General features: G+C 43.3%; 1 protein-coding gene across 1 annotated transcript in view; it reads left to right on the forward strand.

The window, feature by feature from the left end:
* Positions 1-14,796, forward strand: part of TDRD3 (tudor domain containing 3) — a 288,299-nt gene that overhangs the window by 80,748 nt on the left and 192,755 nt on the right. Inside the window, exon 2 of the mRNA XM_056555486.1 lies at positions 8,931-9,015. Within this exon, the coding sequence (XP_056411461.1) occupies positions 8,931-9,015 (85 nt within the window). The remainder of the gene's footprint in view (positions 1-8,930; positions 9,016-14,796) is intronic.

Genomic DNA, 14,796 nt, shown 5'->3' on the forward strand with positions numbered 1-14,796 from the left:
GCTTGCTGGGAGTTGTAGTTTTGAAACCTCTGGAGGTCCGCAGGTTGAAGACCACTGCGGCCTTCAACATCATCCAGCCCCCTCTCACCCCCTTTAGTTCTGAGTACTCACCTCCGCTCGGCGCTGGTCCGGTCCTGCAGGACTGTCCGGTGAGGAGGTGGTCCGGTGGGGAGGTGGTCCGGGCTGCTATCTTCACCGGGGGCGCCTCTTCTCCGCGCTTCCGGCCCGGAATAGAGGCGTTGCCTTGACAATGACGCAGAAGTACGTTGGCAATGAACGCACCTCTGCGTCGTTGTCACGGCAACGTGACTATTCTGAGGCCGGGCCCGAAGCGCTTAGAAGAGGCCTTCCCGGTGAAGATAGCAGCCCGGAACCAGTATCCCACCGGACCACCTCCTCACCGGACAGTCCTGCAGGACCGGACCAGCGCCGAGCGGAGGTGAGTACTCAGAACTAAAGGGGGTGAGAGGGGGCTGGATGATGTTGAAGGCCGCAGTGGTCTTCAACCTGCGGACCTCCGGAGGTTTCAAAACTACAACTCCCAGCAAGCCCGGACAGCCGATGGCTGCCCGGGCTTGCTGGGAGTTGTAGTTTTGAAACCTCTGGAGGTCCGCAGGTTGAAGACCACTGCGGGTGGGGGAGTTCACTCGAGTATAAGCCGAGGGGGGTGTTTTGCGTGCTGAAAAACTCGGCCTATACTCGAGTATATACGGTACATCTAATTTTTAAGTGTCTAACACCTTTTATTTATTTTTTTATTACACTTTTAATTTAATTCCTCTCAAACGGATGGGGTGTGGCCTCTGTGCAGGTCTCCGCCCCCTCCCTCAGTATGTTGTCTGCTCACATATCCCCTAGCATTAGCAAAACTACAACTCCCAGCTCGTCCTTACTGACACTAGCGGGACACAAGCTTACAGTGATAGGATTGTTCCTCCAGCTGTGAGCCCTGCACTCACAGCTGTCAATCAAGGAATTGGGTCCATGAGATAGGTGATGATGCATGGACACAGCAGGACTATTATGTGTCCAAGCAGGCAGGGGGAGCAATTGTTTGACTGGATTTTTCAGTATGAAATACTGAAAATCTATATATATAAAACTCAGTGTATGTGTATGTTCCAGCATCACGTCCAAACGGCTAAAGATATTAACATGAAACTTTGCACACATGTTACTTATATGTCAACAACAAACATGGGATAGGTCATTTAACCCTTACTCACCCCCATTTGCCAGGGGCAGGGTTTTTGTTTAACCCCTTAAGGACCGGGCGTTTTTCGTTTTTTGCTCTTCCGTTTTTTCCTCCTTACCTTTAAAAAATCCTAACTCTTTAAATTTTGCACCTAAAAATCTTTATTATGGCTTATTTTTTGTGCCACCAATTCTACTTTGTAATGATATCAGTCATTTTACCCAAAAATCTACAGCGAAATGGGAAAAAAAATCTTTGTGTGACAAAATTGAAAAAATACAGCCATTTTGTAACTTTTGGGGGCTTCCGTTTCTACGTAGTACATTTTTCGGTAAAAATTACACCTTATCTTTATTCTCTAGGTCCATACGGTTAAAATGATACCCTACTTATATAGGTTTGATTTTGTATTACTTCAGAAAAAAATCATAACTACATGCAGGAAAATTTATACGTTTAAAATTGTCATAGTCTGACCCCTATAACTTTTTTATTTTTCCATGTTCAGGGCGCTATGAGGGTTCATTTTTTGCGCCGTGATCTGAAATTTTTGTCGGTACCATTTTTGCAATGATCTGACTTTTTGATCGCTTTTTATTAATCTTTTCATGATATAAAAAGTGACCAAAAATGCGCTATTTTGGACTTTGGAATTTTTTTTGCGCGTACGCCATTGACTGTGCGGTTTAATTGGCGGTATATTTTCTTAATTCGGACATTTCCGCACGAGGCGATACCACATATGTTTATTTTTGTTTTTATTTACACTTTTTTTTTTTATTATTGGAAATGCCTGGTGATTCTAACTTTTATTAGGGGAAGGGATAATTCAAAGGGTTAATGATTTTTTTACACTTTTCTTTTGCAATATTATAGCCCCCATTGCATTTACTGATCTTTAACTTTTCAATTCATCTCCATTCATCTCCAATGATCAGTGTTTTCGGTGATTGATTGCTCAAGCCTGGATCTCAGGCTTGAAGCATTCAATCGGCGATCGGACTGCAGGAAGGAAGGTAAGAGACCTTCCTCCTGTAGTACAGCTGTTCGTGATGCCGCGATTATACCGCAGCGATTCCGAACAGCTCCCTGAGCTAGCCGGCACTTTTTACTTTCACTTTTAGCTGCGTGGCTCAGCTTTGAGCGCACGGCTAAAGGGTTAATAGCGCGTGGCACCGCGATCAGTGCTACGCGCTATTAGAAGCGGGTCCCGGCTTCACTATGACCCTGGGCCCGCCGTGATATGATGCAGGGTCACCGTGGGACCCCGCGTTATATCACGGGAGCGGGACCAAGGACGTACTCATACGTCCTAGGTCCTTAAGGAGTTAAAGTCCCGCACGGCTGGAGATATTTCAATACTTGGTACACATATTACGGGTCGGGATATGAAAACAATATATGAGGATGGGATATGAAGTCAACAGAGGAAGCTTTTGATTTTCCTCCACAGCAAGGATTAGGAAGGAAAAACCGGGCAATGCCGGGTATTAATAAAAGCAATTGCAAAACCTATTTGTTTAGCATGCTTTACAACATATCAAAAGTTTTTGTATCTGACAGTGCCCATTTAAATTTACACAGTCCTCTGTCCTAATAAAGTGTGCATGTTACTGGAACAAGCCAATTTTTCCAACATTGCTCTCTATAAATTATTAAACTTATATACATGATGGTAATCTGTGCTGATGATCAATTTACAAAGTACTTGGTACATTTCCACCCGGCTGAGCTGTGAGACAGAATTATGACCAATTAGCAGTGTAGGCTGTAAAGCATCTATCTGCACCTTAGGTGTTAAATGCTTTCCATTCTTTACTGAGTAGTGGTTAAAGTGTTAATGCGCTAATTGTAATGTAAACTGAAAACATTACACATGTTTTCTCACTTTGCTGTCCTCCTACTTATTATTTAGTGCACTGATAATTTTGGTTACCCACTCTTTCATATACACTATGGGGGGATTTATCAAAACCTGTGAAGAGGAAAAGTTGACCAGTTGTCCATAGCAACCAATCAGATCGCTTCTTTTATTTTTCAGAGGCCCTTTAAAAAAAAGAAATAAAAGAAGAGATCTAATTGGTTGCTTTGGGCAATTGGGCAATTTTTCCTCTACCCAGGTTTGGATAAATCTCCCCCTATATAGACAATCAATAGTATTGGGATGCATTTTTTAGTGATTGATTTCTGGTGTTTTGTTTTATTCTCATTGCCACAGGTGTATATAATATTCTACCTACCAATTTAGTCTGCCTTTACAAACATTGGTGAAAGAATGGGTCATTTTGAAGCACACTCTGAATTCCAGCTTGGCACTGTAACAGGATGCCTCCAGTCACACACACGTTAGTGAATCATTTTCCTAACTGTGAGTGGTGGTGGAAACACGCAGCAACCGCAGCAACTGAGGGTGCATTCACACCACGTTTCGGAGGTCTGGCTTCCGTATCTGATGTGGAAATTTTAAAACGGGCCCCTGCTGTATCCCAGCCGGAATGGCACGGAATCTCATTTATTTAAATGCGCCGACCAGAGTCAGGTAGTGACTCCGGTCGGCTAATTTTTGCCCCATATCCGGTTTTGTAGCTAGACTGAAAAACCATGGTACGCTATGGTTTTCAGTCCTGTCACGAAACCAGATACGGGGCAAAAATAAGCTGACCAAAGTCACTTGAAATTTCCCAGCCGAATCTCTGAAACGTGATGTGAATGCACTCTTGGCTTCAAAATGGAGACCATGACACATTACAGAGAAGTCAGTTGCAGACTCAATAAATGCAGAAATCCAAACCTCATTTGGCATTAAAATCGTCACAAAAACTCGGCCCAGTAGAGTCCTATCATTAGTTTTCTTGGTTGAGCAGCCGGGTAAGGGCAGGAGGGACATCGCCATCGCCAGGGCATGACAGTGTGATCAACCTATCACAGGCCGAGGCGGGACATCACTGTGGCTGGCAATACACGGACTGCAGTGTGACTTTTTAAGCCTAAGAAGCATGGAGCCGAGCAGCGCCGGAGAAATGGGACACCGATACCGGATCAACGGGGGAATGAATGAAGGTGAGTAAAGTTTCTTTGTCTAGTTTTTGCAGCCCGGGCACAGGAGAACTTAAAATATTTCTGCTGCATTTCTCCTTTAAAAAATTTATAAAAAGCGATCAAAAAGTCCCTTTAAAACAAAAAAGATGCCGATAAAAACTACAGATCATGGTGCACAAAATAATACATCATACATCACCGTATCCGGAAAAATTTAAAGATTTATATGGGTCAGAAGAGGACATATTCAAACATGCTAATTTTTGTACATAAAGTTATACATTTTCAAAAGAAGTGAAACAAAGTAGAACCTATAGATAAGTTGTCATTTTAATTGAAAAGTGCACTGTGTGGAATCGGAAGCCCCCAAAAGTTACAAAATGCTGTTTTTTTGTTTGTTTTGCCATACATTTGGTGGTGAAATGACATTGTCAATACAAATTACAATTGGTGGCGCAAAAAACAAGCCCTTATATGGGTCTGTAGGTGGAAAATTTAAAGCCTTATGATTTTTAGAAGGGGAGGAGCAAAAAAAAAAAAAATGGCCTGGTCCTCAGGGGGTTAAAATCCATAACTCTTTATCCACCTACAAACCCATATGAGGGCTTATTTTTTGCATGACTAATTGTACTTTGTAATGAAACCTTTCATTTTACTATAATATGTACAGCAAAACCAAAAAATTATTTGTGGGTGGAAATTTATAAGAAAACTGTAATTTTGCAACTTTTGAGGGGGTGTTGGTTTTTTCACAGTGCAATTTATGGTTAATATGATACATTATTTTTATTCTGTAGGTCAAAGCGATGATTTTGTATTATGGTACTACTTTTAACAAAATAGTAAACTTCTCTTTAGCAAAATTGGCATGCATAAAATTGTCCTTTTCTTATACCTATAACTTTTTTCATTTTTCAGTATACAGGGATGTATGAGGGCTTATTTTTGGCGCCATGATCTGTAGTTTTTATTGGTACCATTTTTGTTTTGATGGGACTTTTTGATTGATTGCTTTTTGTTGTTTATTTTCCTCATATATGATGTGATTAAAAATCAGTATGTTTGGTGGTTGGTATTTTTTTTTTTTTACGTTTGCCCTGTTTACCGTTCGGGATTCTAAGCATTATATTTTAATAACTTGGACAATTACGCATGCAGCGATTCCATTCATATGCAATTATTGGATTGCATTCACTGTATAATGCTATGCTTAGGGCATAACATTATACAGTGTGATCAGCGATTTACAAAGTTAGGCTGCTTCATTGAATCGGAGGCAGGTAAGGGAACCCTCCTTCGTCATTTTAGCTCACCGAACCCCCACGTTCACGGTTCAGTGAACTCCACTGAGCTACCACAAACTATCACTTTCAACTTGGTGATTGATGCCCATCATAAGCAGTGAGTGTCTTGCTACTGATGGCATCCAACACTTACTGCTCTGAAGCAAGAGTAGCTCCTGTGCTCACTTCAGAATCCACTTAACACGTCATGGCATACCTGTCCTTAAATGGGCACGGTCACCAATTTTTTTTAATTTTTTTTTTTATTTTTTTTTGACCTGTTGTAGTACTTATGTACTACAACATATCTCTAATATATTTTCATTATTTTATTTTTTTTTTTTCATTATTAGGGGGAAATTTACGTTTGAAAACCGGCCACTAGGGGTCTCCCTCCTAGTGGCCGGCTGCTGTCTGGCGTGACTTCATGCCTGAATTCGGATCGATGCCGGCCGGGAAATCGGTCCGAATTTATTTAGGCTGCACACGCTCCCTGCCTGTCAATCAGACAGGCGGGAGCGAGCGCATTAAATGCCGGGGGCTGCGCGCATTGGCTGATTAGATTCGCGCACAGCCCATCCATCTCCGCCCCCGGCATGTAAACTGCAGTGGAGACAGCGCACGCACACTATATCAGTGCCGCGCTGAAGCTCCACTGCAAGCTGGTGTAGTGAAGAAAACTGTGTCTTGAAGTGTTCTGTGTCCTGAACAGCTAACAAAAGTGCTTCAAGACACAGTTTTCTTCTCTACATCGGGTCTCGGCAGGTGTCTATTTCTATGCAGGCTACTCCTATACTCCTCCTCCCTGGGTAGCACATGTACTGCTAAACAGGGAGGAGGAGACCCCATAGCATCCTGCCCTGCGATTCGCTGATCATCAATGCGCGCTCCCGATGGGATCACAGCATAGATGAAGTGAGGGTGGAAGTTGGCGTCCAGCAGGCGTCAGTGACGTTGCCCCTGCTGCGGAAGCCGGCTTCCGGGACAAGACCAAACAGCAAGAAATAAGAGCTGAAGTTGAAGACTATGTAAGTCCCCAAAAAATGTTTTAAAGGCAGGGAGGGGGTTAGGGATAGATTTCCTATAGGTAGGGATGGAATAAAACAATAATGAGATGGTGGGAGCTACTCTTTAAGTACCAGGGCGTACCTGTATGGCCTGCTTCCTTAAATATAAATGTTATCTTAGTTTCTAATCAATACTTTTCATTAGATTTGTTTAAAGATCTATTTGTCATAATAATTTAACATATTCACTTTTATTCCGATCTTCATCTACTTGTGGCTTCAAAAATCTTTTTTCTAGCTAAAAAAATGGTTACCTCACAACATTATGTCTGCAGCCTGGCTTTCTTCTTGGTGTAGAAGGAGGGGGCATTCTTCAGCCAACACAGCGTGCATAGATGAGACAGCCTATGGCACGGCAGGCTTCTCTGGAATCGCCTCCCTTCTGCTCATCACTGCATGTGGTAAACAGAGGGGAGGAATAGTACCAGAGACCTGCCGTCCTGCGTACACAGGGGATTAACTGGGCGGCGTGCGGCCGGCTGTGCAGAGCGCTTGCTCTCGCTGGTATTATAGACAGCCAGAGAGTGAGAGCTATGCACTGCCTATGGCCAGACCACATTTCCAGTCCAGCAGGAGAGCAAAGTCTCAGCTTTTGAGAGGATGGAATGTGGTCTGGCCAAGAAGGGAGACCCCTAATGGCCATATGTATACAGGCAGGAAAATCACATAAAACTTTTTTTTTTAACAGGAAGCAAATTACAAAATGTAATTTGTTTAAGTTAATCAAATATAAAAAATAAAGTATAATGACCGTGCCCATTTAAAGAAAATGCTCCATCCTTGGTGTTCAGTCGTATTGTATTCTTTTAAAGAAATTATTGGTGACTCTGAAGGATACCCTGGTAGTATGTAAAATTCTGTTGTACTTCATCCAAGAAGAAAAATCTGACTAGATTGCACATCCAGTGGAACTGAAAGGCACAAGTTGCTTCCAGTAAGAACCATCTTAAATCTTGGAACAAAGGTGAAATATGAATAGCTAAGATATTGGCTGATCTCTAAATCATGGCTGTAAACAATAATCTAGGCTTGGGAAAACTGAATAGTTTATCCCAGTTTTTTTATTAAGTCTAAAAGTAATGTTAGATTATTGTCATCTTTCCTTTTTCTATTCGTTTTTAACTGTTTTTGTGAATGACATGATAATAGATCAGGGCCCCTGATGACTTCTTCTAGTGGTGTGTTTCATTACTAGGTGTTGACAGTTGTTCCTATATTTTGCTCTGTGTGATTCGGTTTAGTTTACGGTTTCTGGATTCTGGTAGACTGTGTTCTGAAGTGAGACTTTCATTGTTAAAGTGCGTTTTGCCATCCAGCTTGTCCTATTGCAGGAGGAAAGTGATGACCAAAACAATGTTTTGATTTTATTTTATACTTTTCCGGTTATGGTAATCTCCTAATCAGTAAGTCACGAAGTAAAATGAGATATGCCGTTGTTCTAATATAACACACACACTTGGAAGCAATGGCTACCATACATGTAGAGATGTTGACTTAATTAATCCACTAATGGACGCAAACATTTACCACACTAATGTTACCAAAAATCTAGTTGGGACTCTTTGATCGCTTTTAGTTCATTTTTGTTTGGTATATGAGGTGGCCAGAAATAGTCAATTATGGACTTTCATGTGTGAATATTGTGACATGGAGGCAGGATTGAGGACAATGAAAGGATGTTTTTCTCAGTCCTGGTTAAGCAAACAGAGACATCTGTGTGTGTGTGTGTGTTTGCATGTGTGTAAATATAAAATATATATTGTGATGACTCGCTCTTGCAGATAGGTGCGGTTGCAGTATAGAGTCAAGGAGACAGTGCTTTTCCAATCAACATTAAGTGTTTTATTCACACTAAGCAGATGGCAAACAGTCTTTAAACGCAGAAGAAAAGGAAAACATAACAAAAGTCCACCTGTATTTCCTAGGTGTTTGTTCACACCTGAGTTCCTGCCATGCATAATCAAGCAAGACTTTTCCAGGCCTCCAGCTAGGCTGTTCAGCAGCTTCCACTCTTGGAGCAACCACAGGGAAGAACTCCACACACAGCTTTCTCTGGCACTGTGAGCTGCAACTAGCAAACCCCCCTCAGCTGGTGAGGCAGCCTAGCTTTAAGGCCAACAAAAGCCAACCTGGATTGGGGGGGAATGACCCCCACCCTACACTTGATCATTCCCAGTAAGAGCCGTCCTAGAGCCCCTGTATTCTAACCATGTGTAAAAAAAATTGTAATGTATTACATACGTGGAAGTAAACATTATATAAGTGATTTTAGCCTTTGTTCCCCCCCCCCCCATAGATTTCTTAAGAAAACTTTATAATTAATCTTTTTACATATTTTTACAACAGGTATCTTTCTGAAGAGGGATTTGAAGCTTGTACAGGTTCTTCAGATAAACTGACTAAAGGTGCTATTATCCTTGTTGCTCTCAATGTAAGTATCATTTTGCATTTGCTTTTAATAGTGATTCACTGGTAGTAGGAACATTAAGGGCAACACAGCAGGACAGGACAAAATATATCTATCATTTTTAAACTCCTCAAGGTTACATGACTTTAGGAGAGTATTCCGAGATACCAATATTAATGGCCCATACAGAAAACACCTTTAACAAAGTGTGTGGTAAAACATAGTATCAATATATTTTATAGTTGCGGTCTGTGCAATGTCAGAAGGGTTAAAGAGGACCTGTGGCCAACCCAATAACATGAGATTGAGTAGGAGCAAATCCCCTTAGCAAATTTCTCCTGCTCTGGACAGTTCCTGACTGGGACAGAGGTGTCAGCAGAGAGCACTGTGATCTGATTGAAAAGAACCACTCAACTTCCTGTAGAGCATACATCAGCTGATAAGTACTGGAAGGATTACAATTTTTTAATAGAAGTAATTTACAAATCTGTCTAAATTCCTGGTAACAGTTGATTTGAAAAAAAAAAAAAAAAAATAAGTTTTTCACTTGAGTACCCCTTTAACCCGTACAGGACCTAGGGCGTATGCATACGCCTTCTGTACCTGGGTCTTAAGGACCCAGGGCGTACAGGTACGCCCGTGGGAATTCCGGTCCCTGCCGCGCGCCGGGCAGGGATCGGACTGGGGTGACTGCTGATATCAATCAGCAGGCACCCCGCGCAAATGCCGAGGGGGGTCATCAGACCACCCCATGTCGGCGATCGGCGCAAATCGCACTTGTGATTTGCGCAATTCCAGGTCTTACGGGAAACGTGTGACCCGATGACCCGGAGATACAAGGTGATCGGGGGTGTAGAATACACCCCCTATCACCTACTGTATCTATGGGGAGGTGGCGATTTCGCTACCCCCTCAAGAGAGCTGCTATTGGCTGGACGATTGTCCAGCCAATAGCAGCCGGCAGGGGAGGGGTTAAACGGCATCCTCTGCAGCGCTGACCGTTAGCTGGGTTCAGTCAAAGGTCAGAGCTGCAAGAGGAGCCAGGGACCCCCCCTCTGCCCCATTGGATCGCCTCAGGAGACCCGAAGATTCCCTAGATCAGGGACAGAATTAACAGGGGGAAAGGTAGGGAAATACATGTAAATAAAGTTTAAAAAAAAAGTTACAAAAATAAACCCCCCCCCTGACCCCCTAATAGGGCTCATGAGTACGCCTCATCTTTTTTTAGCGTGACCCGGGCCCTATTAGGGGTTCAGGGCGCTGCGATTTGCCCCCCCCCCCTTTTTTTGGGCCGCAGCATTTTTTTATTTTTTTTTGCTCACATAACGGTGTGTGATTACTAATCACACACCGTTATACATAGTTACACCAAGCACTCACTACACACTCCCCCGCCCCCCCCCCCCCCACACCTAAACCCCACCACCACCACCCCCCCCTCCACTGTAGATAAAAGGCGATGGCTCGCCGGGCATTTTCGGTAGCGGAGGCATACGCTTTTCTTGCCTCCGAATCTGCCAGTGAGGATGAGGAAGATCCAACATTCCTGTGTTCTTCCTTGTCCTCCTCATCATCTTGTAGTGATGATGAGCCCCCTGCACGGCGGCGGAGACGCCGCCAGGCAAGGCCACGCACCCCCCATGAAAGTGCCCCAGTGGCTGGCACTAGTGCGAGTGGTGATGCCGCTTGTACTAGGAGTCCGACCCCCCAGGCGAATTTACCGGAGCTCCCTTCCGATGAACCTGTCTGGAGACCCCCAGAGGGTTATCAGCCACGGGTTCCGGAGTTTGTTGGCGACTCCAGAATCCGGATTGACACGGCTGGGTTCACTGAGTTTGACTATTTCAGTTATTTTTTCAGTGACAGCCTGGTCAATCTAATGGTGGAGCAGACGAATCTGTACGCCAGGCAGTTCATCGCCCACCACCCAGATTCTTTTTTGGCCAGGTCCAATGAATGGTACGCCGTCAGTGCAGCAGAAATGAGGACATTTTGGGGCCTCTTGCTACATATGGGCCTGGTCAAAAAGCCCAGTGTCAGACAGTACTGGAGCGGGGACGTCCTATACCAGACCCCGCTGTACAGTATGGCCATGACACGTAAGCGGTTCGAGGCTATTTGGAAAGAAATGCCTTCATTATGCAGATAATGAGGCATGTCCACCCCGAGGTGATCCCGCCCATGACCGGCTTTACAAAGTGAGGCCGGTCATCGATCACTTTGGGGCCAAATTTTTGGAGGCCTACGTACAGCTTAGGGAGCTTTCGGTTGATGAGTCTCTTATCAGTTTTAAGGGGAGACTCCTCTTCCGCCAGTATATTCCCTCGAAGCGGGCGCGGTATGGCGTGAAGCTATATAAACTTTGTGAGAGTATCTCCGGGTACACTCTCAAGTTTAGGGTGTATGAGGGACAAGATTCCCGTATTGAACCCCCAGATTGTTCCCCCACTCTGGGTGTTAGCGGGAAAATCGTTTGGGACCTTATGTACCCATTGCTGGATAAAGGTTACCACGTGTACGTGGACAACTTTTATACCAGCATCCCTCTCTTCACATCCCTTGCCGCCAGATCGACTTCCGCTTGTGGGACCGTGAGGAGAAACCAGAGAGGCCTCCCTCTAAATTTGATTCAGACACCTATTCCCAAGGGTGAGTCCCGTGCCCTTACCTATGAAAACCTGTTGCTGGTCAAGTATAAGGATAAGAGGGATGTCCTTATGCTGACCACTATTCATGGTAACGGCAGCTCACCTGTCCCTGTGCGAGGTACCACAACAACGGTCCTCAAGCCTGATTGTATTCTGGACTACAATCAGTATATGGGGGGAGTTGATCTCTCAGATCAAGTCCTCAAGCCATACATGGCCATGCGGAAAACACGTGTATGGTACAAAGAAGTTGCGGTCTACTTGGTGCAGGTTGCCATGTACAACTCTTTTGTACTGTACCGGAACGCTGGCAACACAGGGACATACCTCCAGTTCCAAGAAGAAGTCCTAAAGGTCCTGATCTTTGCTGACCGGGAAAGAGCAGGCCGGACTTCCCAAGGAACTGGAGTAATAGGTGCCAGGATCATCCCAGGCCAACACTTTCCAGGTGAGGTCCCCCACACTGGAAAGAAGGGACGATCCCAGAAAAAATGCAGTGTGTGTAACAGGAGGGGGATACGGAAGGACACCACCACTCAGTGTGACACTTGCCCCGATCATCCGGGCCTCTGCATTAAGGATTGCTTCAGGGAGTATCACACTTCCATGCAGTACTAAATTTTCCCTCTTCATTTAAATTTTCCATAATTTGACCCCAATGTACCAAGTCCAGAGTACATTCCAAATTTTAACCCCATAAAACCACTAAATTGCCCAAAAAAACTATTTCATAAAAAAATAAACTGATAAGACCTCAGGGGGTATTTTTTCCAAAAATGGGTCACTGAGTCACTATCATCGGGGACTTTTTATGTTGCCTCAAATGCGCAGCGCTCTCTCTCTCCACCTGAGCGGGGTGCGCATTTGAGGCAACAGGTTAAGGACGGCCACACACGTCACATTCCCAGAATGATGATTCATAGCATAGGGTTTGGGGTGGGCATATTTTTTTTTAGTTTTGGCTATGCTCTGGGTCATCATTCTGGGAACATATCCTGTTTTATAATTTTATGTCCCACTGTACCCCTTGTTAGTTATTAGTGTACCCCATATAATGCCCCTTGAGGGGGGGTCCCACTGTTCTGGCTCCATAGGCAGCTGTCTAGAAGATCCAGGCCCCTGACTGCCCTCCTGTTCCTCCGTGACCAGTGAGCAGAACCGATCTACGCACAGATACTTCCATACTCAGAAGAGATGGGGTTACACATTTTGGGGGACATTTTCTTCTATTACACCTTGTAAGAATGTAAAATTTTGAGAAAAGCAGCATTTTAGTAAAAAAAAAAAAAAAAAAAAATAATTTACACATCCAAAGACGTCAAACACCTGTGGGGTGTTAAGGCTCACTGTACCCCTTGTTACGTTCCTTGAGGGGTGTAGTTTCCAAAATAGTATGCAATGTGTTTTTTTTTTTTTTGCTGTCCTGGCACCATAGGGGCTTCCTAAATGGGACATGCCCCCCCCCCAAAACCATTTCAGCAAAATTAGATTTGCAAAAGCCAAATATGACTCCTTCTCTTCTGAGCATTGTAGTGCGCCCGCAGTGCACTTGACCTCCACATATGTGGTGTTTCCTTACTCAGAAGAGATGGGGTTACACATTTTGGGGGGCATTTTCTCCTATTAACCCTTTTAAAAATTTAAAATTTGTGGGAAAACTAGAATTTTAGTGGGAAAAAAAAAGAAAATCATTTACACATCCCACTTTAACGAAAAGTCGTGAAACTCCTGTGGGGTGTTAAGGCTCACTGGACCCCTTGTTACGTTCCTTTAGGGGTGTAGTTTCCAAAATAGTATGCCATGTGGTTTTCTTTTTGCTGTCCTGACACCATAGGGGCTTCCTAAATGCAACATGCCCCCAAAAACCATTTCAGAAAAACTCACTCTCCAAAATCCCTCTGTCGCTCCTTCCCTTCTGAGCCCTCTAGTGCACCCGCTGAACACTTGACATACACATATGAGGTATTTCCTTACTCGAGAGAAATTGGGTTACACATTTTAGGAGGATTTCTCTCCTTTTACCCCTTGTAAAAATTTAAAAAATGGGTCTACAAGAACATGCGAGTGTAAAAAATGAAGATTTTGAATTTTCTCCTTCAATTTGCTGCTATTCCTGTGAAACACCTAAAGGGTTAACAGACCTTTTGAATGTCATTTTGAATACTTTGAGGGGTGCAGTTTTTATAATGGGGTGATTTGTGGGGCATTTCGAATATAAAAGCCCTTCAAATCCACATCAAAACAGAACTGGTCCCTGAAAATTGTCGATTTTGTGAAAAATTGGAAAATTGCTGCTATACTTTGAAGCCCTCTGGTGTCTTCCAAAAGTAAAAACATGTCAACTTTATGATGCAATCATAAAGTATACATGTTGTATATGTGAATCAATATATAATTTATTTGGAATATTCATTTTTCTTATAAGCAGAGAGCTTCAAAGTTAAAAAAAATGCAACATTTTCAATTTTTTCATCAAATTTTTTAATTTTTCACCAAGAAACGATGCAAGTATCAACAAAATTTTACCACTAACATAGAGTAGAATATGTCACGAAAAAACAATCTCGGAATCAGAATGAAAGGTAAAAGCATCCCAGAGTTATTAATGCTTAAAGTGATAGTGGTCAGATGTTCAAAAAATGTCCGGGTCCTACAGTGAAAATTGGCTGGGTCCTTAAGGGGTTAAAGGTTTACCGGTTTTCAAAAAGTTATTCCCCACATAATAAAGGGGTACTTTTTGCCTATGTTGAGTTTTGTCCACACTTTTCATGCTGAGTAATTGCCATTGATTTATCACTATTGATTGTGAAGGGTGAAATCCAATGTCACGCTTCATAATCCAGCACAATCCACTTCAACATACTGTGGAATTTTTGGATTCCCACCGTGCTCCTATTATTGTATTTTCCTGCCACATCAAAACCTTCTCCACTTCTGTTCTACTATAAATCTGGGAAGCTTTGAAGCAATTCGGCCATGACAGACCAAGCGACATTCTAACATATCCATAGATGGTAAAATGGAGTTGGCACTGCTCGCTGCTGATCTCAGCTGTTCCATTTGAGATCTTGATCCATGTATTTCACCATCTTAACTCCATGCACTCAGGTGCTCAGGATCCAACAGAGCCCCAGACTTTCAAACCATAATGCAAAGA

Source organism: Hyla sarda, chromosome 2 (genome assembly GCF_029499605.1).
Source record: "Hyla sarda isolate aHylSar1 chromosome 2, aHylSar1.hap1, whole genome shotgun sequence".
NCBI classification, from domain to species: Eukaryota; Metazoa; Chordata; class Amphibia; order Anura; family Hylidae; genus Hyla; species Hyla sarda.